The sequence below is a fragment of the Equus asinus genome, chromosome 2 (assembly GCF_041296235.1).
Source record: "Equus asinus isolate D_3611 breed Donkey chromosome 2, EquAss-T2T_v2, whole genome shotgun sequence".
Lineage (NCBI taxonomy): Eukaryota > Metazoa > Chordata > Mammalia > Perissodactyla > Equidae > Equus > Equus asinus.
Window position 1 is genome coordinate 135,477,958 of NC_091791.1, and position 22,026 is coordinate 135,499,983.

At 37.2% G+C, this 22,026-nt stretch overlaps 1 protein-coding gene across 16 annotated transcripts in view; it reads left to right on the plus strand.

Moving 5' to 3' along the window:
- The window catches only part of HERC1 (HECT and RLD domain containing E3 ubiquitin protein ligase family member 1), a 203,903-nt gene that overhangs the window by 81,633 nt on the left and 100,244 nt on the right, over nucleotides 1-22,026 (plus strand). For all 16 annotated transcript variants that reach the window (XM_070500325.1, XM_070500306.1, XM_070500355.1 and 13 more), the window contains exons 15-24: nucleotides 1,164-1,316; nucleotides 1,445-1,577; nucleotides 2,933-3,124; nucleotides 6,175-6,396; nucleotides 8,350-8,523; nucleotides 11,567-11,681; nucleotides 11,770-11,890; nucleotides 13,956-14,127; nucleotides 16,567-16,879; nucleotides 17,344-17,464. In XM_070500325.1, the coding sequence (XP_070356426.1) occupies nucleotides 1,164-1,316; nucleotides 1,445-1,577; nucleotides 2,933-3,124; nucleotides 6,175-6,396; nucleotides 8,350-8,523; nucleotides 11,567-11,681; nucleotides 11,770-11,890; nucleotides 13,956-14,127; nucleotides 16,567-16,879; nucleotides 17,344-17,464 (1,716 nt within the window). The remainder of the gene's footprint in view (nucleotides 1-1,163; nucleotides 1,317-1,444; nucleotides 1,578-2,932; nucleotides 3,125-6,174; nucleotides 6,397-8,349; nucleotides 8,524-11,566; nucleotides 11,682-11,769; nucleotides 11,891-13,955; nucleotides 14,128-16,566; nucleotides 16,880-17,343; nucleotides 17,465-22,026) is intronic.

Below are 22,026 nucleotides of genomic sequence, written 5' to 3' on the forward strand. Positions count from 1 at the left end.
CTTTAGGTAGTTGGCTAAATGGTGATTTTACCTTTTTTTTTTTAAAGATTTTATTTTTCCTTTTTCTCCCCAAAGCCCCCGGGTACATAGTTGTATATTTTTAGTTGTGGGTCCTTCTAGTTGTGGCATGTGGGATGCCGCTGCAGCATGGCTTGATGAGCAGTGCCATGTCTGCGCCCATGATCTGAACTGGCAAAACCCTGGGCTGATGAAGCAGAGCGTGGGAACTTAACCACTTGGCCACGGGGCTGGCCCCTTAACTTTTTTTTAATGTAGTTTTGGTATTTTCTAATTTTTTTTTTTTTGGCATTTTGGTATTTGTTCCCCCTTTTGTTTAATCAGATTTTCTAAATTTTTTATACTGAGCATTTCGTTTTTTAAAAAAAATATTTGTAACTTGAAATAATTGAAAACTTACACAGGAGTTACAAGAATCATTCAAAGAACTGCCCTGTACTCTTCAGTCAAATTTGCTTTCTCTCTCTCTCTTTTATTCTAAATAATTTTGAGAATAAGTTGCAGATGTCATGCTGGCTATTCCTAAGCACTGAGCCTGTCTTTCTTAAGAAGAAGAATATTCTCCTACATAACAACAGAACAATTATCAAATTCAGAAAATTTAACATTGATACAGAACTGTTATCTAATATACAGTCCATATTCAGATTTCTACAGTTGTCCCAATAATGTCCTTCGTGGTGACCCTCACCCCCCTGCCCAAATCCAGGATCACACATTGTATTTAGTTGTTACGTCTCTTTAGTCCACTCACTTCTCTTGTAATCAGAAACAAATTTAATTTCTAAGAATTGTGTTTTTAGAAATTCACAAGCATGTGAAAATAAAGCCTTTACACAGGAGGTCTAGAAAGCAATAGCATTAAAATGTTGAAATATGTTGTCTTTGAGTATTGTACTATTTTTCATATTTTCAAAGTTTCTGTGGTGAAACTTGTATTACTTTTTTTTAATGGAAAGACAAATTGAAATTGCTTGATAAATCTTACCATCTAGTCTAAGTAGCTAACAACAACATAGCAAAGATTTAAAGATTGATAAGGAGAGAAAGAAGACATTGGCTTCTTAAATCAAATTCATTATGGTAGAACATTACTTTCATTTTCAAACACTTCAAATGTAATCTTCATTTATGTATCATTTTAGGATCAAGCATTTGGAGAGCTAGAAAAGAATAGTGATAAATTTCTACTTGGAACATCGTCTTCAGAGAACAGTCAGCCTGCTCATCTTCATGAACTGCTGTGTTCACTGCAGAAACAGCTGCTGGCATTTTGCCATATCAATAACATTAGTGAGGTATGTGATTCTTTGCCTTTCTTGGTAATCTCTCACGGACCTCAAAACTCAGATAATGTAGGTAAGCCATGATATTTTTTGGTACCTTGAATCTTTTGAAGAGTAATTTAGGAACTTTTTTCCCTCAGAACTCAAGCAGTGTGGCATTGCTTCATAAACATCTTCAGCTCTTGTTGCCTCATGCCACAGATATTTATTCACGTTCTGCAAATTTGCTCAAAGAAAGTCCTTGGAATGGCAGCGTTGGAGAAAAATTAAGAGGTGTGTTTGGTACTGGATTTCAAATTTAATCAGTGGTTGTAAAGCAAGAGTCCTTAGCCTTTCCAAAGCCTTAAGAGAGCCTGAAACCTCTGAGTGGAAGAGAAATGATCTTGAATCTGCTTCCTATTGAAGATCTCTTTGATCTTGGTTTGGGGGTGATGGTAAGAGCGATTGATCCCATTAATCTTAAAAGATGCTAATTGGTGTGACAGAGGCCTAATTTAAAGGCATTGGATGATAACTACTCAAAAAGATTAATTTTAAATGGCACGAAGTGAGATTTTTGTCTGCTGTTTCTTTACCTTTCCTCAGTATTTGCCAGTGTTCTTTCCTTCTTGAAATGCTTTCTTTTTTCTTGCTTCAGTAGTCACAGTCCTATTTTTACTCCTATCTCTGTGATTACTCTTTTTCAGTCGATTCCTGTAAGCTCCTCTTCCTTGTACATGCCCTTTAATGTTTAGGATACTCTGAATTTTGCCCTCAGCCCCCTTTTCTCCCTGAATGATCTTATCTGGTCCCATTGTCTTTAACCACCGTGTGCACGTTGACTCCCATATTTGCATCTAGCTGAGAACTCCTGTTTTGCACTAGAACCTTTCTCTAGTTACCTGCTCGGTGTCTTTTCTTGGTGGTCCCAAAGGCAACTAAAATTCAATATATCTATCCAAAACCAACTCATCTCTGAAGTTCCCCCACTGAAAAAAGAAAGAAGCTGAGAAACTAAAACCATTGCTTACTAGATTACCTTCATTTTGTTGTTCCACAGGCATTTAAAATTTAATCTGTTCAAACTGAACTCATCTCTGAATGGGCCTCCCTGCCCCAAAATACAATGAAATATTAAAAATAACTTGATGTAAGACCACTATTATTTTATTATCTATAAAAAGACAGATGCTTTGAGGTAATTGTAATTTTTCAAAATGTAAATTTGGTTTAAAAGACTTAAAAGGCTTCCCTCACTAGAATGTAAGCACCATGAGGGCAGGAATTTTTAGCTCCTTGTTCATGACTATATCCCTTTCACATAGAACAGTGCCTGATATATTGTAGATACTCAATATTTCTTGAGTCAGTCTAAAAAGATAAAGTTGTGAATGAGAAATTCATAATATGTTTTAAAGGAAGCATCTGTAATCTTTTGAATTTGTTGGCATGAGGGTATGTGTACTTTCCCACAGTGTCTGTTGGTGGCACTTTCTGAAAGTGAGTAAATACTAATACCACATCAGCTACTAGGTAGGTGTTCAAAAAGAGTTATTGAATTAGTGTAGGCTAATATAGTATTTCTTAGTTTTTTTTTTTTCAGTTTGTTTGAAACGATTGATCCATGTTGAGTTTCTTACCCTTCCTAGATGTGATATACGTCTCAGCTGCAGGCAGTATGCTCTGCCAGATTGTTAACTCCCTACTGTTACTCCCTGTGTCAGTGGCTCGGCCTTTATTGAGTTACCTCCTCGACTTGTTGCCACCTCTTGATTGCCTTAATAGGCTCCTGCCAGCTGCTGCTCTTTTAGAAGACCAGGAGTTACAGTGGCCTCTTCATGGTAAGTAAAGGTAAAAGAGTGGTTATGCTTTGGAGAAAAGTTGTTCCTCTTGCATGCATCAGGTAAATCATATCTGACACTTGGGTGTTCTATGTAATCAAAAAGATGAGGTTGTTATCTTCTGAGAACTTACAGTCTAAAGTGGGCAACTGAGATGGGAAAACTCCAAGTTGCTCGTACATAACTGTCATGAATAGGGTCTTCATATGGTCATCAGGTGTGATTAATGTAATTCATTAATTCTGAGACTTTTTTTCAAATTTTGACATGGTTGAAATTGGGACATGTTACAATGGATGATAGGAAAGCATTGTTTCATAATTCCGACAGCAGCATAATGACACGTTTTACAATCAGTGGATTGATTTGATTAAAAAGTTTTCTTAAATGCAAAGACTTTTGTTTATTTATTTTTTTGAGGAAGATTGGCCCTGAGCTAACTACTGCCAATTGTCCTCTTTTTGCTGAGGAAGACTGGCCCTGAGCTAACATCTGTGCCCATCTTCCTCTACTTTATACGTGGGATGCCTACCACAGCATGGCTTTTGCAAAGCGGTGCCATGTGTGCACCCTGGATCCAAACCGGCGAACCCCGGGCCGCCAAGAAGCAGAATGTGCACACTTAACTGCTGAGCCACTGGGCCGGCCCCAACTTTTAGTGTTGTTTTTTGAGGAAGATTAGCCCTGAGCTAACTGCTGCCAATCCTCCTCTTTTTGCTGAGGAAGACTGCCCCTGAGCTAACATCCGTGCCCATCTTCCTCTACTTTATATGTGGGACTCCTACCACAGCATGGCTTGCCAAGTGGTACCATGTCCACACCCGGGATCTGAACCTATGAACCCTGGGCCACTGAAGTGGAATGTACGCACTTAACTGCTGAGCCACTGGGCCGGCCCCCCAACTTTTAGTTTTAAATCTCTATTTGGTAGTAAAATATTTTGTATTGGTTGGATATATAGATAACTGATTGAATGTCAAAGATGGAAGTTGGGAACCTATCTTCCTGTGTTTTTCTTTTTTAGCTACTTTATAGTAAAATAGTATTCTGATTTTAGGCATTACAGTTGAATTTACTCTTTTTTTATTGAAGTATAATTGACTTATATTAGTTTCGGGTGTACAATATAATGATTCGATATTTGTATACACTGCAAAATGATCACCACAATAAGTCTACTTTCTCCCTGTCACCATACAAAGTTACAAAATATGAAATACAATATTATCTTAAATTTACTTTCAGTTGAATATAGCTTAAAATACCATGTCTAAAAAACATAAACGTGTCTTTCCATTGACGTCTTGTCTACACTAAGGCTATCAAAGGAGTTTCAATACTGAAATCTTAAAAACCTTTCAAGTTTAAGTGAGGCCACTGTTTTATTGGAAAGAATCCTGGACTAAGGCATAAAAGGATCTAGATTTTATTAGTCTTGGCTCTGCTAGTAATTTGGCTGTGTGATCTTGAGCAAGTCCCTTATAACTTCTGAAAGCCTTGGTTTCTTCTCCTGAAAAGATTGGAGTTGGACAAGATGACCTGAGGGCCTGTCCTACTTTAACATTGTATGGTTCTGTGACAGTTGGATTCAGATGAAGTCGAGCATCAAGGTTACAGTTGTAGCAGGATGTTGATTAGGCTTTTTTGGAGCCATTCTAGGATTATTCTTGTTTTTCTAAAGCATCTCAGAACTTGCTAAGATTCACTCTGTTTGTATTACGTTAAGTGTCATTTTATTTTGGATTTCTGCATCTGTGTTCATAAGTGATATTTTTCTATAATTTTCCCTTTTCATGCTGTCCGTGTATCATTTTTACTACCACAGTTATACTGACATAGCATCGGTTTGGAACTTCCCTTTTATTCTTTTTCTCTGAAATAATTTATGTAAGATAGGAGGTCTCTCTTCTTGAAGCTTTAGAAAACTTTATCTATAAAACTATCTGGCCCTGGTGTTTTTTTGTAGATAGACTTTGGCTGTTAAGTTTCTTTCTTTAGTCATTATTATTCTCTTCGAGCTTTTTGTTTGTTCTCAAATCCATTTTGGAAATTGATGTTTTTCCATTTTGTTATTTTTCTAATTTATTGACATAAAATTGTTCATAATATTCACTCATGTTTTTTTAAATCTCTAGTGTATCTGTGGTTACATTCTCTTTTTTTATTCCTAGTTTTTGAATTTATGGCATCTTTTTTTTTGGATTAATTTTATTAGTGGTTTGTCTGTTGGTTTTCACATAACCAGTTTTTGGATTTGTTGATCTTCTCTGTTTTTCTTTAGCAGTTTCATTGATATCTGTTCTTAACTTTATGGCTAAGTGTAGGTGTTTTTTTGTTTTTTTTTTAAGGTGAAGAACTTTTAAAAACAAATGTACAATAAGAAAGCATGGGTCTAGATCTTAGTAAAAGACAATTCTGAATTCAGGCCTTAAAAGTATTAAACAATACTGGGGCTGGCCCCGTGGCCGAGTGGTTGAGTTCGTGCGCTCCGCTGCAGGCGGCCCAGTGTTTCGTTGGTTCGAGTCCTGGGCGTGGACATGGCACTGCTCATCGAGCCACGCTGGGGCGGCGTCCCACATGCCACAGCTAGGGGGACCCACAGCGAAGAGTATACAACTGTGTACTGGGGGGCTTTGGGGAGAAAAAGGAAAAAAATAAAATCTTTAAAAAAAAAGTATTAAACAATACTAAGTGTCGTTTTACTAGATCAGCTCTTGTATTGATTTTGGGGTGATGAGCTGTCTCAAGTACTCATTCTTATGGTGAAATCTGATCTGGATAATGAAGAGTAGGAATAGAATCCTTTGGGATAATTCTGCCAAATTCTGTTTTAATTTTTATCTTAAAATTAGTAACTTTACAAAGGAAATTTTTATTTGATAGCATAAGTTGTCTGAATATATTTTAAATGAGCCTAGTAAAGAGAATATGTACAGAATAATTTGTTCGCATTGTAAAGTTGTTTTGTGTCAATATCTTATTGCATTGCAATAGAAATGAAGAATCTTGAATACCAGGTACGACACGGTTACTAATGATTTTGTCTTCAGGAGGGCCAGAACTGATCGATCCTGCTGGTGTGCCATTACCTCAGCCAGCCCAGTCCTGGGTGTGGCTTGTAGATCTGGAAAGAACAATTGCTCTCCTTATTGGACGGTGTCTTGGTGGCATGCTTCAGGGCTCCCCTGTGTCTCCAGAGGAACAAGACACTGCATATTGGATGAAAACACCACTTTTTAGTGACGGTGTAGAAATGGACATCCCTCAGTTAGGTAATGTGCTTCTCTGCAACATTTAAAATACATGCTTGTGTTTGTACTTCTGTTGGAGATAGTACTTCTACTTCTCTTATTCTGGGTTTGCTAAATAGAGAACTGATAGAAAACAAATGCAACATTAGCAGGGTAAGGGATCTGAGACTAACTTGAAGCCCTCAGAAAAACAGTTAAATCCTGCAGTATTGTGTAGTGTAAAGAACCCCTGAACTAGGAGAGTATATAAGTCTGGTCCCACTCTGTCATTATTTATCACTTATTTTGGGCAACTCGTGTAACTCATAAAAATGGGAAAATACTTGATTCCTTGTGTTCTCGGGCTTGGAGGTTATGAAACTTCTTCATAGAATGTAAAGCTTTGTAAGGTTACTTACCACGACTTACTAGTGCTCAGTTTTCAGACACCTCTCAGATGTGAGTGGCAGTCCCTTCTCCTCCCAGCTTGTCCTGCTTTCATGCTGATGTTACCTTGTGTGATTTCTCATTTTTTTCTCCTCACTTATGGTGCCTTTGGGGTTTCTCTTTCCTGCCTCATCTCTCATTTGTCTACTTTGCTGGTGGGGCCAGCTTTCCGACGCACTGAACACGAGGATTTCTCCAGTTCCTGAACAGATGATCTAGTTGTTTTATCTAGGATTAGTCTTTTAATCTCTAGGCTTCTAATTTTGATTCATAAAGTGATGAGTTAGATTAGATAATCTATATGGTTTTATTAAATCTGAAATTCATTACTTCTCTGATAGTAAAAAGAGACTCAGAGAGTGTCCAGGAAGGAAAATCTAAGAGATCTCAGTTTAAGAGAATCTCAACTGAGAGGGAATACACAAGATAGAAACCAAAATAGAAATCACAGGAAGGTTTTACTTTAGGGTTGGAGAATAGAAGTGAGGAGAGCTGTTGAAGATTTTTCTCCTTTTCCACATAGGAGTGTATATTCATCACTTCATTTATGAACCAGAAAGTGATTCTGGCCATGGTTGATGAATGCTAGACTGGTACCTATAATATGTTTGTATCAAAAAAGTAAAATTATGGTTTTTCAAGGGATATTTAATATCATAGAGATGGTTCCATGCTATCAGTGTTTTAACTCTGTGATAGTCTTAAATGTTCTCCTGAGGACAAAAGTGTCTATATCTCTACCTTCCTCATATTTCTGTTATATTTACTTTACTCAGTTAACTGGCCTTCAGTATAAATAAAATCAATTTGTTTTAATATTTTTCAGTTTTTAAATTATAAAATCATAAAACTATTAAAATGTTACATTTTATGTTTAAATACTTGCATATATTAGGAAAAGGGTATTGTCCTTTGCAAAATTGTAAATATGTGATAATTCAGTTATATCATGGGTTGACTTGACTTTTGGTATTAGCCCCAGAAGTTGACTATCATTTAGAGAATGTTGTTAGGTTTTTTAAATGGAAAATGATTCTGAATGCCAAATGTCCCATTGAAAAGTTAGGAACCACCTAAATAAGTGTAAGTATCAATTGGGAAATTGTTCATGGCATCTTTGATCTCTCTTGAAACATACTTCACTGATTATTTTCCCTTAAGTCTAGAAAAAAGGAAAACTTCCTGTCTGGTCTCTTTCCCAACGGTCCCATGTTTCTCAACAGGATATCATTCCATTTTTTGCACAAGAGAGTCTTTGTTACACAAGACTGTGCTGCTTGTCTAGGACATTTGGCTTCCCTGGTCCCTGCCTACCAAAATGCCAGAACTCCTCCCTGGAGTGTTATGTTTGGTCGCACATCCTTCTAGAGGGGGTGGAAAGGGTGATAATACCTCCAATTGAGAAACATTAGAGGACTTTTACCTTTGTAGCATCTACATAAAAGTTTTAAATGTATCATTTCATATGCATTAAATAAATGTAATATTTTATTTGTAGCACCAAAATTTATGAGGTTTAGAATTGATAACTTGAATGATTTTTTTTAGATAAATGTATGAGTTGCCTATTAGAAGTAGCTCTTTCGGGAAATGAAGAACAGAAGCCTTTTGATTACAAATTGCGGCCTGAAATTGCTGTCTATGTAGACTTGGCATTGGGTTGTTCAAAAGAGCCTGCACGAAGCCTTTGGATCAGCATGCAGGATTATGCTGTTAGTAAAGGTAAGATGAAGAAGATAAAGGAGGTAAATATGTAGATAGCTCATAATACTGACTAATATATATGTAATATGTATAAATAGAAAATCACAAGGATCACCCTATTTTTTAATAGAAAAAGATTATTTTACAAATAACATTAAAAAAAAATTCGATTTTCCTCTTTGTGGAAAATACCCTAGGTATTTTTTTTTTGTATACATGTATCCCACTTGAAGCAAACCCACTGTGGGAAAATTGAGATTTATACAAAAGATAGATCCAGAGGCGATCATTTTACTGAAGGATTCCATGCAATGTGAATGCATCTGGTATAACAGTCTGTTTAATGAATCTGTTCCTTTGCACAAGCCCTAGTATAAGAACTGAAAGGAGGTGTGTGTAGGAGTCTAAGCTCTAGGCCTGGTCCTTTTCCTTCTCTGTAAAACATTTTCCTGCTCCAGAGGGCTATGAAAATATCAGTTTGAAATAAGGTGTGCTATTAATAAGAACACTAGTGAAGTGCTATGCAAGTATATAGCAATATTTCTTTTCTAATATTATTTGATGAATAAAATTAATTTTATGTACAAATTTTCAAAGGATAAACCTGATTTCTTTTTAGCTCCCCTGTTTTGCCTTTTAACAGTGATCTTGGTTGTTCAGAGTCACCTATCTCTAGTTGTCTTTCTCTGTTATTTCTTCTTGTCCTATCTTTAGTTTCCCCCCATTTCTTTGGATTTTCCTCCTTCTGTGATAAAAATGGTAAAAGTCAATACATTTTCACCTTTTATTTTCTTTTATTTTGTATGATAAAAATGAAATGAGATACATATTATTCAGATCTTTACAATACCAGTGAGATGGTACTTTTGAAAGTTTGATCTCCTCCAGTTTATCATTCATTTGTTTATTTGTTCTACTGTGTTGATTCCCACCAGAGGTAGAAAAGTATGGTAATGGAGGAGGAAAAAAGTTTACTTTCTAAATTGTATTTTCTGGTATTCTCGTATTTTGCATCATTTGCTTGAAATGTGCAGTTAGGTTTTCTTTTATATCATATCACTTCTTACATTGCAGAGTGAGAACTTGTGAAAACTAGATAAAAACATAAGATGAATAAAAACTCATTATATGGCTTCATTTGCTGAATTGCTTATACACTGTAGCCTGGACTTTATAACTGAGTAGTGGAAACACTCTGTAGTGCTTGGCATAAAATGACTGTAACTTTAGTGAAGGTGTTTTAAAAGAACCCATTGCTTTAAAAATTGCATAGGAGGATAATCCCTGCTAAATTTGAAACCTAGCAAAGAGTGTTACTTTAGTTTGCTTTTTGAATTGAATATTAGCATCCTTGAAATGGAATCCTGTTTGATTTTGAGTCAGAGCAGTTCTTAGAATAGCAAGCAGTTCTTTGGAACAGATGATCTCTCGAGAACCTAATGTGGAAAAATTTTGTATGTAATACAAACTGTCGTTTTATGATTCTCTGTGGGCTGTAAGATTTTCTTAAAATCAGGCATGTTTATATTGTCAGTTTTTTCACTCGTAAAATAGGTAAGTCTGAGCTTAATGTTTTACCTAGGCATACAGAAATGACTAGCAAACCAAGATATAAAATTTTATCTCTTGAAATAGGAATTTTAAGAAGGGATTAAGAACAAATGAAGTTAACTTAGGGCTTAATATTTTCCAAGGGTGTTTTTGTTTGTTTGGTTTTGTTTTTAAGTAGCACAGTAAATCTGTGAAATTAACAGAGTCTGGCAGACATTCTGGGAGTGGAGTAGGTAATAAACCTCCCACCCCTATTTGGAATCTACTGAATGTACTGCATTTTTAAAGTACAGTATGTACTGGTTTGCTAACATGGAATTAAAGAAAGCACCTTACTAGTTCTCATCATCTAATGCTGTTATTTGGGTTTTCACTTGCATGTACTCAATCAAAATGTTTCATTTCTTACCCATTTAAGCATATGTGTATTCACCATATCTACTTTCATGGCTTCAAATACCAGATATATACACACTTGACTAGTTTACCTAATACCTGTCTCCACTAGGATGTATAATAGATGGTATTAAAAACCAGACTCCTGATTCCAGCTCCCTGTCCCCCAAGTGTTCTTACTGTGGTCTTCCTCTCTCAGTAAATGCCAACCACATTCTAAATACATTTGTTTTTAGAAGTATCAAACTTGACTTCTCTCATATTCTCACATCTGACCCATCAACAAATCCTATTAACTCTGCTTTCAAAATCCACGTGGAATCTGACACTTCACACTACCTCCACGGCTACTACTCTGGTCTGAGCCACCATCATTTTTCACCTGAATTAACTGCAATAATTACTTCTGCTGTTTCTGTCTCTGTAGTAAATTCTCCACTCATCAGTCAGAGTAAGCCTTTTAAAACACAAGTCAAATCACGTCGTATCTCTGTTCAAAGCCTTCTAATGGTACTTCCCATTTCCCACAGAGTAAAACCTAGAGGACTTCAGATGGCCTGCAAGGCCCTCTGTGAGCTGGTCCCCAGGCAGCTTTCTAATGTCTCCTACCACTCTCGTGCACACCCACTTCGCTGCAGCCACACTAGCCTCTTTCGACCTACCTCAGGGCCTCTACACTAGTTTTTTCTGAGGGGATACTGTTTCTATGTGGCTTCTTCCTCTACTTCATCTAGATCTCTGCTCAACTGTAGCCTTATCGGAGACCTTCCTAAACCAGCCTGTATAGAATAGTAATCCCATATGGTACAGTACTTCTTGTTCTCCTTACTCTGCTTAATTTTTCTCCATAGCACTTATCTGTCACATTGTTTTTGTTTATTGTCTCCCTCACCTCCCGACTATAATTTAAGCTCTGTGAGATCAGAGACTTAGTTTTGCTCACTGCTGTATCCCTAGCACACGGAACAGTATGTGGGATCTAGTAGATGCGTTTGTTGAACAGCTGTTTAGGAAAATGATAAAATTCAGGTGTTAGACGACTAAAGCTGTTAAAATTACCTCTGAACTATTTTCTCAGCCCTTTTAAATGTCAATGCATCATTTTTATTTTCAGATTGGGACAGTGCAACTATAAGTAATGAGTCACTCTTGGACACTGTGTCTAGATTTGTTCTTGCAGCTCTTCTGAAACACACAAATTTACTTAGTCAAGCATGTGGAGAAAGCCGGCAAGTAACTTAAAACTATCCTCAGACATGTATTTGCTCTTATGATGTTAGAAATTAGGTAACTTTTCTACTTTGGTTCTTTATTTAGATATCAGCCTGGTAAAAGCTTATCAGAAGTGTACCGTTGTGTGTACAAAGTTCGAAGTCGTTTACTTGCTTGCAAGAACCTTGAACTTATTCAGACCAGGTCGTCATCACGAGACAGATGGGTAAAGTTGGAAATCACTTAATTTCTATGTTTTTCTGCAAGCTCTGAGAGAGATCTCCGTATTGGTTTATGTGAGGGAAAAAAATGGACCTTTATTATTATAGATATTCAATAAATGTTTAATAGTTCTTTTTCTAGTGAAAAAATTGGATGAGTGAAAGATTTGGGGTTTATTTAACCCCACATTTATCAAGTGTGATATGGCTGCTAAGAAAGTTTATATATTTTTAGGCTGTGTAAATAATAAACAAGAAATTGAATTGTCCAAATCATATGAAATATTATTCCTTTGTTTTATGCTAATTAGACCACATTTGAATTATCTTATTTGGGGGTGCCGTAATTTATGAGGGACGTTAACAAACTATCTTGGATTGGTGAAGGGTCCAAAAACCATTTTATACAAGAACTGGAAAGTGTCAAATGGGAGTCGCGTAATAGCTGCTTAAAAATAAAGAGCTTCCGTCTAGGGGAGGAAATAAACATGTTCCTTATTGTTCCAGAGGGCACGAGTAGGACCAAAGGGTAACAGTTGAATGGAGAATCATTGTTAACTGAATATAGGGAAAAAAGCCTTCGGATGATTAGAGTTCTCCACCACTGGAGGCAAAGATTGAAACCTTTTATTAAGGATATTTCAGAAGTATTTCTTGGAACAAAAATGAGATGATTTCTAAAGTACTTGTAATCCTGATAACATGATCCTATAATTATAAGTCTAAGCCTGGATAATACATCACCTTCAGAAGTGCTTACTTTGAAAATTCATACATTAGATGCTCTGTATTCCATTGTTTGGATCTTAGATTTTAAAACCAAACTCTATCTCTACATTTGTATTATAGCACTCTTTTGGTATATGCTGATTTAGTATTCATGGATCTCGCTATTTGTTAGTGGCCTTAAAAGTCCATAAAATGTATTAATTTGCCTTTTTGTTGAAGCTCAGATTTGAAACTCATATATCAGGGGATAAATGACTTACGTATTATGTGAATCTGACTGACTGCTCAGTATTCCTGTCTCTGTGAAATACTCAAGTTATTTATTGGCCATGAATCACAAAATCACATTTATTGTGCATCTGAGGATATCATTAAAATATTTTTTTTGTGCTTTATACTGAAATTTGTGGGGGGAAATGATATACTTTTATAGTATTTGTGACTTTCTTAGCACCTGTTGTAAGGACTCTTTCCTCTAGGTAACTACTAGGAGCATAACCACTGTGGGAAATAAAATTAACATTGTACTTACCAGATTTCTAATTTTTGGTTTCTTCAGGGGCAAACAAAGTAAAGAAAGAAATTTGAAACAATACTGTTTGTATAATTGAAATTTGCTAAGAGAGTAGAATGTAAATGTTCTCACCAAAAAAAAATACTGTTTTAAATAAGAATTATTAAACATTTATACAGAGTAATAATGACATATGCAACTTGAGGGAGACTGAATGGAATCTAAATTCATGGTCTTTAATTACCTTTTGTGCTTGGTGTCATATTCAGCTCATTTTAAGTTGCAGCTCTGGAGGAGTTTACGGCTGTATATCAATATAAATATGAATCCATTTATAGCATGACCTTTTTTTTTTTAAAGATTTTATTTTTCCTTTTTCTCCCAAAGCTCCCCTGGTACATAGTTGTGTATTTTAGTTGTGGGTCCTTCTAGTTGTGGCATGTGGGATGCCGCCTCAGCATGGCCTGATGAGAGGCACCAAGTCCGCACCCAGGATCCGAACTGGGGAAACCCTGGGCCGCTGAAGTGGAGCGCAAAGCGTGTGGACTTAACCACTCGGCCATGGGGCCAGCCCTATATAGCATGACCTCTTGATCAAAATACTAAGGTAGAGAGAGCATATAGGTGTCTCTGTGTATAGTGTATATACATTCTTTCTAATCTTTTCAGATGTATTCCGTATATCCAGATTTATCCAGTAGTAAAACTCATGTGTTTTTATTGATATTAGAAATATTTTCCATGATAAAAAAAAAAGTCAATGTTTTAATGAAGTTTTTCAAAGTTTCGAAAAATATATTGAGTATGGCTCTGATCATTTCTTTAAGATATCAGAAAACCAAGACTCTGCAGATGTTGATCCTCAGGAACATTCATTTACCCGGACCATTGATGAAGAAGCTGAAATGGAAGAACAGGCTGAGCGAGACCGGGAAGAGGGGCATCCAGAGCCAGAGGATGAGGAGGAAGAACGGGAACATGAAGTCATGACAGCTGGCAGTGAGTACAACCTTCTTACTTTACAGAACACACTGTGGCATTCTTTTTGGTAGTGCAACTGACTGGAGGAGAAGAAGGCAAAAGTTTCTTCACAGTTTTTCTAAAAGGATCTGATATTCTGCTGGTGATCTGAATTTACATTAGCTGACATTTCAGCTCTTATAACTGTGCTAGTTCCATTCTGCAGCTATTGGACTGCATGTTTTGGGCTGAAAAGCTCTGGAAGGAGGTTTTTGGAACCACTACCTGTTCCACTGAGTCTCATGCGTGAAATGACACTCATTAGTCACGGGTTAAGGTCATTCGAAGTGTGTCCTCTGCGGGGGTACCATGTTGTCCACTGACCTGGTCAATCTCTGCGTGTTGAGGAAGAGAACCCCTTTCTGTGCCTACGAGGAGAGGCCTATTATTTTCTATACATAGAACTTTTAAAAGTATAAATTTTACCCACTGACTACCCTGCTGTTTTCAGTAGGGAGCAAGAATATATATGAGAATACTGCTGGCTGAGTGAACAACACTTTTCGTATCAAGGCTACAGATAGTTTTTGTTGTTGTTGTTGTTTTTGAGGAAGATTAGCCCTGGGCTAACATCCACCACTAAACCTCCTCTTTTTGCTGAGGAAGGTTGACCCTGAGCTAACAAGGGCTACAGATAGTTTTTAAAGGTAATCATTTGGATGTTTAAAAAGACCTGTCAAAGCTTTTTAAACATTTATTAGTATCCTTTGAGTGATTTGGCTATTTCAAGTTAAAGTGTGTATTCACTTTGTAGCCTAAAACATTATGGCGAGCTATGCATTTGGTATCATGATTGTATATGTCAATCAATTTGACGCTTACTTTATTATCAATTTACTTGTATTCTGCGTACTTCTAAAAATGTTTTTGAGGTGGCTCAAAACAAAACCAAAAACCATTAAACAAGAGGAAAAAGATAAGGTCCAAATGGAGAAAAGGGGATTGGAGATAGGAAGGGAGAATAATTATATTTTAAAAACTTAGGCTGAGGGAACTTTTGCAGTTGAACTTAAAACTTAGTTTAGAAATTTCTGAAAGCAAAGGACAAATGGGAAAATGGTAACACAGTATAACCCTCAAGTATAGTAAAAGAAAGCATAATAGTCATCTGAGGAGTAATAATATTTAAGCTAGCTATGGTTTTTGAGCACCTATTATATGCTGGTCACTGGGTCAAATGCTTTACATAGATTAACTCATAATCCTTGTAAGAGTCTTATGAGATGTGCTCTAGTATTACCCTACTCTAAAAATGGGCAACCTGAGGTTTAAGGAGGCAAAATTGTGTGCCTGGGACCACAGTTAGTTGCAGCTTGAATCAGAACCAGGTCTGCCCAAAATTTCAGTGACCATTCTCTTAATTACTTTAACTGATTTCCAGCTCTGGACTCTGAGTTTGTTGCTTTGATTTTTATAGAAATAAGGAAGTTTTAACAGTATAATGAAAATATTATCATCATAATTCTATAAAATACACAGATCCATTTTTGAAGTTTGTACTTCCATGTTAACAGATGAATCTAGTATTTTACCAACTTTTCTATCTAGGTTCCCCTTTAAGAATACCATCTTCACCCCAAATTTGAGCAAAAGAATTCTTTTCTTATTGTGAACTATCTACTACTGCATCAGAACCTTGTCAAACCCGCTGACTTTTTACACTTGTGAATTGGGAAGGGCTGGCATCAGATGGACATTTCTGGTGATGCAATTTGACTGTGGAAGCAGTCTTTCCATATATTATAACCACATTTTGTTTCAGCAAAGACTTTTAGTGGTTGTGCTTTTTTAATGTGTTGAAGATACAGCACATTGTAGGTGTTAGGAATTATATGGACTTTGGAAAGGGAAGGGAGCTGTTCATTATAACTAATGCAGCTTAAATTTTGCTTGTTGTGTTTGTAACCTGACATTTTTCATACCAGTGTCATGAACATTCCAGAAATAGGCAGTTATTTTTATCTAACCCAGTGCTTGTCAACCTTCGGTGGACTTCAATATCAGCTGGAGGGTTTGTTAAAACATAGATGCTGGCCCTATGCCTAGAGCTTCTGATTCAGAGGTCTGGGATGGGCTGATAATTTGCACTTCTAACAAGGATCCAGATGATGTTGATCCTGCTGGGCTGGGACCCCACTTTGAAAACCACTGACCTATCTCATTAATAAGAGTAGAAATAGAATCAACCAAATCTAAATTCTATAAAGGCGTGAGTATTTCCTATTGTAATTTTTATGAAAAGTTTAATAGTTTGATATAATTTTAACTTAGTTACTATGCTATATTTAATGTCTAAAAAATAATTTTTCCCTCTTTCAGTAAGTTTTTGGTCCAAACTTTTTGACTATTTTTATTGTTATTTTCTTTGCTCTTCTCTCCCCATGTGTTAAGACCTTGTTTTTGTGTTGCATGTTACAGAAATCTTTCAGTGTTTCCTCTCAGCCCGTGAAGTAGCTCGTAGCCGAGATCGAGATAGAATGAACAGTGGGGCAGGGTCTGGGGCTCGAGCTGATGATCCACCTCCTCAGTCTCAGCAAGAGCGAAGGGTCAGCACAGACCTTCCCGAGGGTCAGGATGTGTACACTGCTGCCTGCAACTCTGTGATCCATCGGTGTGCCCTGTTAATATTAGGAGTAAGTCCTGTGATTGATGAGCTTCAGAAGCGAAAGGAAGAAGGACAGTTGCAGCAACCTTCAACAAGTGCCTCTGAAGGGGGTGGACTTATGACCAGGTGGGACTGACCAGAAACTTAAAACTACCTCTCCTCCCTTTGTTACTTTATGCATTGAAATGGTTTATTCTCAAAGTTACAGTGTTTTTCTGAAATTAACACAGACAGGGAGGAGGAAATACAAATTGACTAGGATGAATTTAAAGTAATATAAAGAGTAATACTGATTCAGCCTGAAGTATAAATTTCTGATTAAATGAGGAGGCACAATTTTTTCTACATATAAACAACAGTAGTTGAGAAACATATGAAGTTATTTGTGTCTCTCTGTAATTTAGTGGCATGCAAATTATTTTGATGCAATTGAGAAGGGCTTTGTGCTTAGACAAGAGTCAGGATTTCCCATCAACAGACATAATTGCTCCTCACTGTGTGTGTATTATCTCTGTGCTGCCAGTTCTGTTCAATTTTATGTTCACTAACAGTCCCAAATCGAAAAACTTTTCTTTGTGCATGTGAGACAGGAGTGAAAGTCTTACTGCAGAGAGCCGGCTAGTCCACACAAGTCCAAATTATAGACTGATCAAATCGAGGAGTGAATCTGATTTGTCTCAGCCTGAATCAGATGAAGAGGGTTACGCACTGGTAAGTATACCTAGATTCAGTAAAGAAGGATTTTTGTTTTCGAGGTATATATACATAAGGCTTTGGTTAGAGTTAGTGATATACATTTGTTTTAGACATATAAAGACTTTTTTAAAAGAACTTTTAAGAGAAATGAGATAACTGTATTGCATAGATGTTTACCACCTATATGTTCATGGCTCTCAGATTTCTGTCTTTAGCTCTGACTTCTTCTTAAACTCCAGATTCATATATCTGGCTTCTTGATGGACATTCCACCTGAGCTTGTCAGGTTACCCAATCTTAACCTATCCAAAAATAAACTCACCTTTCTCTCAAACCTTCTTTTCTCACATTCCCTATAGTAGGTGGTACTATTAACTACCTGGGCTGGAAACCTACATTCACCTTTGACTCTACTTTTTCTTATTTCCTGGTCTCTGTAACCCCCTCACTCTCCACAATCCAATTAGTCAAGTCTTGAAAATTTTACCCTTAATATGTTTCTAATTTGTCCTCTCCGTCCCTCCTGCCACTACTCTCTTCCAAACTTTCCTTCTCTTTAGCCTGGACACGTACAGATGCCTCCAAACGAGTTGCCCCACCTCTTGTCTTGTGCCCATCTTCCACATTTCACTAGAATAATATATTTAAAATACAAGTCTGTTTATATGTTCTCTACTTAAAATCTTTTAGGAGCTCTCATTATCTGTCAGAAAAGCCTCAGGACCTAGGATGCAGGCATTTAAGGTAAAAATCAAACAAGTGAGATGCTGATTTATATAAGAAGTGGGAAATAAGGTGTGCTATAGTGTGACAGGTAAAATAATTTATAGAGTGAAAACTATCTAAAAGATTGCTTCTATTTGAGTAGCTGTGGACTTGGAGTTGATAGCTGGCTTTTCATTTTAGCTATTCCTCTGCCTTATTTGTGAATCTGTATGTCCTGCTTGACTCTTCTGGGCCTTAGTGTCCCATTGTGTGACATGAGGATAGTAGTCCCTGTTCTGTGTATAGCAATGTATTAGACTTGGCTTCTGGCCCTAATTCTGCTGCTGAAGAGCTATGAGACCTTGGTCATGTCACGTGACAGTTCAAATAGAAACTCCGAGTATTTTGGATTGAGTTATCTACAAGCTTCCTTTTTAGCTTGGAAATTCCTCTGTTGTGTGACTTGAGATAATGAATATGGAAATGTTTTTGAAAACTATCAAGTGCTACATAAACTTAAAAAGCTATTGTTTAAAAGAAACTTCTAAGCTTAAAAGATTTTTCCTCTAAGGACAGTTGAATATTGTCTTTAAGCAATTTCATTGTATCGTGATGTTTTTGTTTGTTCTTCCTCCTTTTAGTCTTCATTCCCATTAGTATCTCCGTGCGCCCAGTTCCTGTTCTCAGTCTTGCAGTCTCCGGAGATCCCTCTCTGTCCATTTATTTTTCTAATCTTATCAGTCTCGTTATCTAGTCTTGCAACCCAGTGGTAATTTTATAACATAGATCATATCATTTCTCTGCTCAAATGACTCCACTTTTTCTCAGAGTAGAAGAAGCCTTGTCCTTCCGGGGGCCTACAGGACTCTACATATCCTGGCCCCACTACCTCTTTTATCTTCTGTTCTGCTTCTCTTCTTCTCGATGACTCTTCTGCCACACTGCCCTCTTGACTTTCCCATAAACATACCACACGACTTCCCCCTGGGGCCTTTACATGACGCTTTCTTCTCACTGGAATGCTGCTGTCTGCATGGCTAATTCCCTCACTTCAAGTCTTTATTCTGATGTTACTTTTTCAGTGAGGCCTACCCTGACCACTCTATTTAAAATTGCAATTTGCCTTCCCTTTCACATATTCACTCCCTGACTACCTAGCCTTGCTCTGTTTTTTCTTTTTTTCTGACAGCACCTAACATAATTTACTTATTTATTATATTTATTTATCAGTTTCTGTTAGCCTACTCTAGAATATAAGCTCCTTAAGGACAAGAGTTCTTGCTGGTTTTTTTTTTTTTTAAAGATTTTATTTTTTTCCTTTTTCTCCCCAAAGCCCCCCGGTGCATAGTTGTATATTCTTCGTTGTGGGTCCTAGTTGTGGCATGTGGGACGCTGCCTCAGCGTGGTCTGATGAGCAGGGCCATATCCGCGCCCAGGATTTGAACCAACGAAACACTGGGCTGCCTGCAGCAGAGCGCGTGAACTTAACCACTCTGGCCATGGGGCCAGCCCCAAGAGTTCTTGCTGTTTTATTTGCTGCAAGATCCCTAGCACCTTTAGTGCCTGCCTCATAGTAGGCAGTCACTAAATATTTTTTGAATGACTGAATGATTGTCTAATCTACTTTGGTGAAATTTCTGTGCCCATTCCATCCTTTCCACTCTTTAATTCAGGCCCTTGTTACCTTTGCCTGGACTAGTAGTTTTCAAACTGATCTTCCTACTTTTTCCAGTCCCTCTCCTTAGACCCTGCTCCCAAAATTAGAGCCCTTGAAAACACAATAACAAGAACAATAATAAAACACCTGCTAGTCATGCTACCTTCCTATTCAAAAACTCTCTGAGCCTGGATTACTTACCCAGAGATCAAAGATTCTGGAAAATCTTGCCTGCCTTCTTTTGGAGCCAGTTTTCCCCTACAGTAATCTGCATTTTTGCCATAGTAGTCATCTGCCAGACCCCAGACATACCTCTTGAGCCTCTGCTTAAGCATTGTTTGCCTTAAATGTCCTTCTCCTGGGTTTTGTCGGTGAAGTCGTCTCTCTCAAGGACTGGCTAAAATATCAGCTCTTCCAGAAAGCTTTCCCAAGATTACTTTAAACACAGTGACTCTCTCTGTTATTTCCATGGCAGTTTGTTGGTACCGCTAATAAATCACTAAGAGTTTGTTTCATGTCAGGCTTATTTATGTATTATTAGCATTTCTTTCCAGTAGACCTCTTCAGAAGGTCAGGGTTTTTTTTTAATGCCCCTGATAACTCCTACAATATGCTTTGCATCTTGTAAATAATTGATAATTCATTTCAACTGAAATGAAAAGATAAAAGAGGAGGGTAAATGTAGTTAAAGTGGCATACTTTTTGGAAACAAACAGTGATATCTGACTTAGTCACAGTAGGCTTAAGACTCACTTAATTTTGACCTGGGGCAGGATAGTTAACCTTCTGAGCTCTAGTTTCTATTTTTTTTGAGGAAGATTAGCCCTGAGCTAACTACTGCCAGTCCTCCTCTTTTTGGTGAGGAAGCCTGGCCCTGAGCTAACATCCATGCCCATCCTCCTCTACTTTATATGTGGGACGCCTACCACAGCATGGCGTGCCAAGCGGTGCCACGTCCACACCCAGGATCTGAACCGGCGAACCCTGGGCCGCTGAGAAGGAGAATGTGTGCACTTAACCGCTGCGCCACTGGGCTGGCCCTGAGCCCTAGTGTCTTTATCTTTGAAATGGGAAGTAATACTGTCTGTTACACTTGCCTCAACTGAGTTGTTGTGAAGAACAGGTTTGGTAATGCAATTTAAAATATTTTGAAAATTTATGATTTCAAAACATAATGAAAAGACAGATCAGTGGAGTTGGGTTGAAACTAGATTTAATTGCCAAGATAGTTCATTTAGTTTCTACAGAATTTTTAAAGATTAATAAACCCATTTTTGAAAAAGATTAACTCTTGATCATCTTTCCTTATGGAATATTTAGGAAAACAGTGTCATAAAAGGTAGAAAAGTCAAGAACTAGAGAGAACAGGTTCTGTTGCAGAGGAAAGGAGACCTGGGCTGAGCCTTCAGCTTCAGAGAGCCTGGTGTAGATGTAGAGGAGCAAGCAGTGGGGCAGTTTTTTCAGTTGGATTTTTCCAGCTGAAATATTACCCTTCTGTCTGAGGTTATTTAGGATTACCATTTGTACCCTTGATCTCTTGTAAGTACTTCATTTATCCTGAATTGTTTGTGAGTGAAATGCTTTCTTACAATAACTGAAGTTAACCAGTTTAATGCTAAATCTTTGTTTTAACCTTCTTTCATAAAGAGTATTCTGTGATCCATTATTAACTTCTCTCCTAGTAAACAGAGAAATCTAAGTAAGCAGTTAAACAGGTTTTAAGTTTAATTGTTTGATTGACAGTTGTCATACTTTTAACGTTTCTTACTATTCTTACTGCATTCTCCTAATCTTTTCCCCACCCTCCCTTATTTCACAAAGGATTTGATTTAGCATGCAAAAATAAATACTTTATGAAAGGATAAATTAAGTGAATGAATTAGGACTAAAAGAAGCTGAGAGAGGAAAAGTAAAGGCCTGGATAAGATTTGCACACCTCAGCACATATTGTTGTTCTGCTGGAGGTGGGCCACCAAACAGGAAAAGCATAATGACTTACATCATTCACAGTATCTGAAGGATAAAAACAAGCCAGTTGTCCAAGGGCCACACAGATATTTACAGTTCTGAGGCCTGAGATAAATTTCTTCTACTGTGAGCCCTCATGGCAAAGGTACTGTGTGATAAAAACATTTCATTGAATGACACAGGAATGTCTTCAAGAGCTGTTTGGTGTTTTGTCCAGCACCAAAGGCCTGAAAATAGGCTTGTTTCT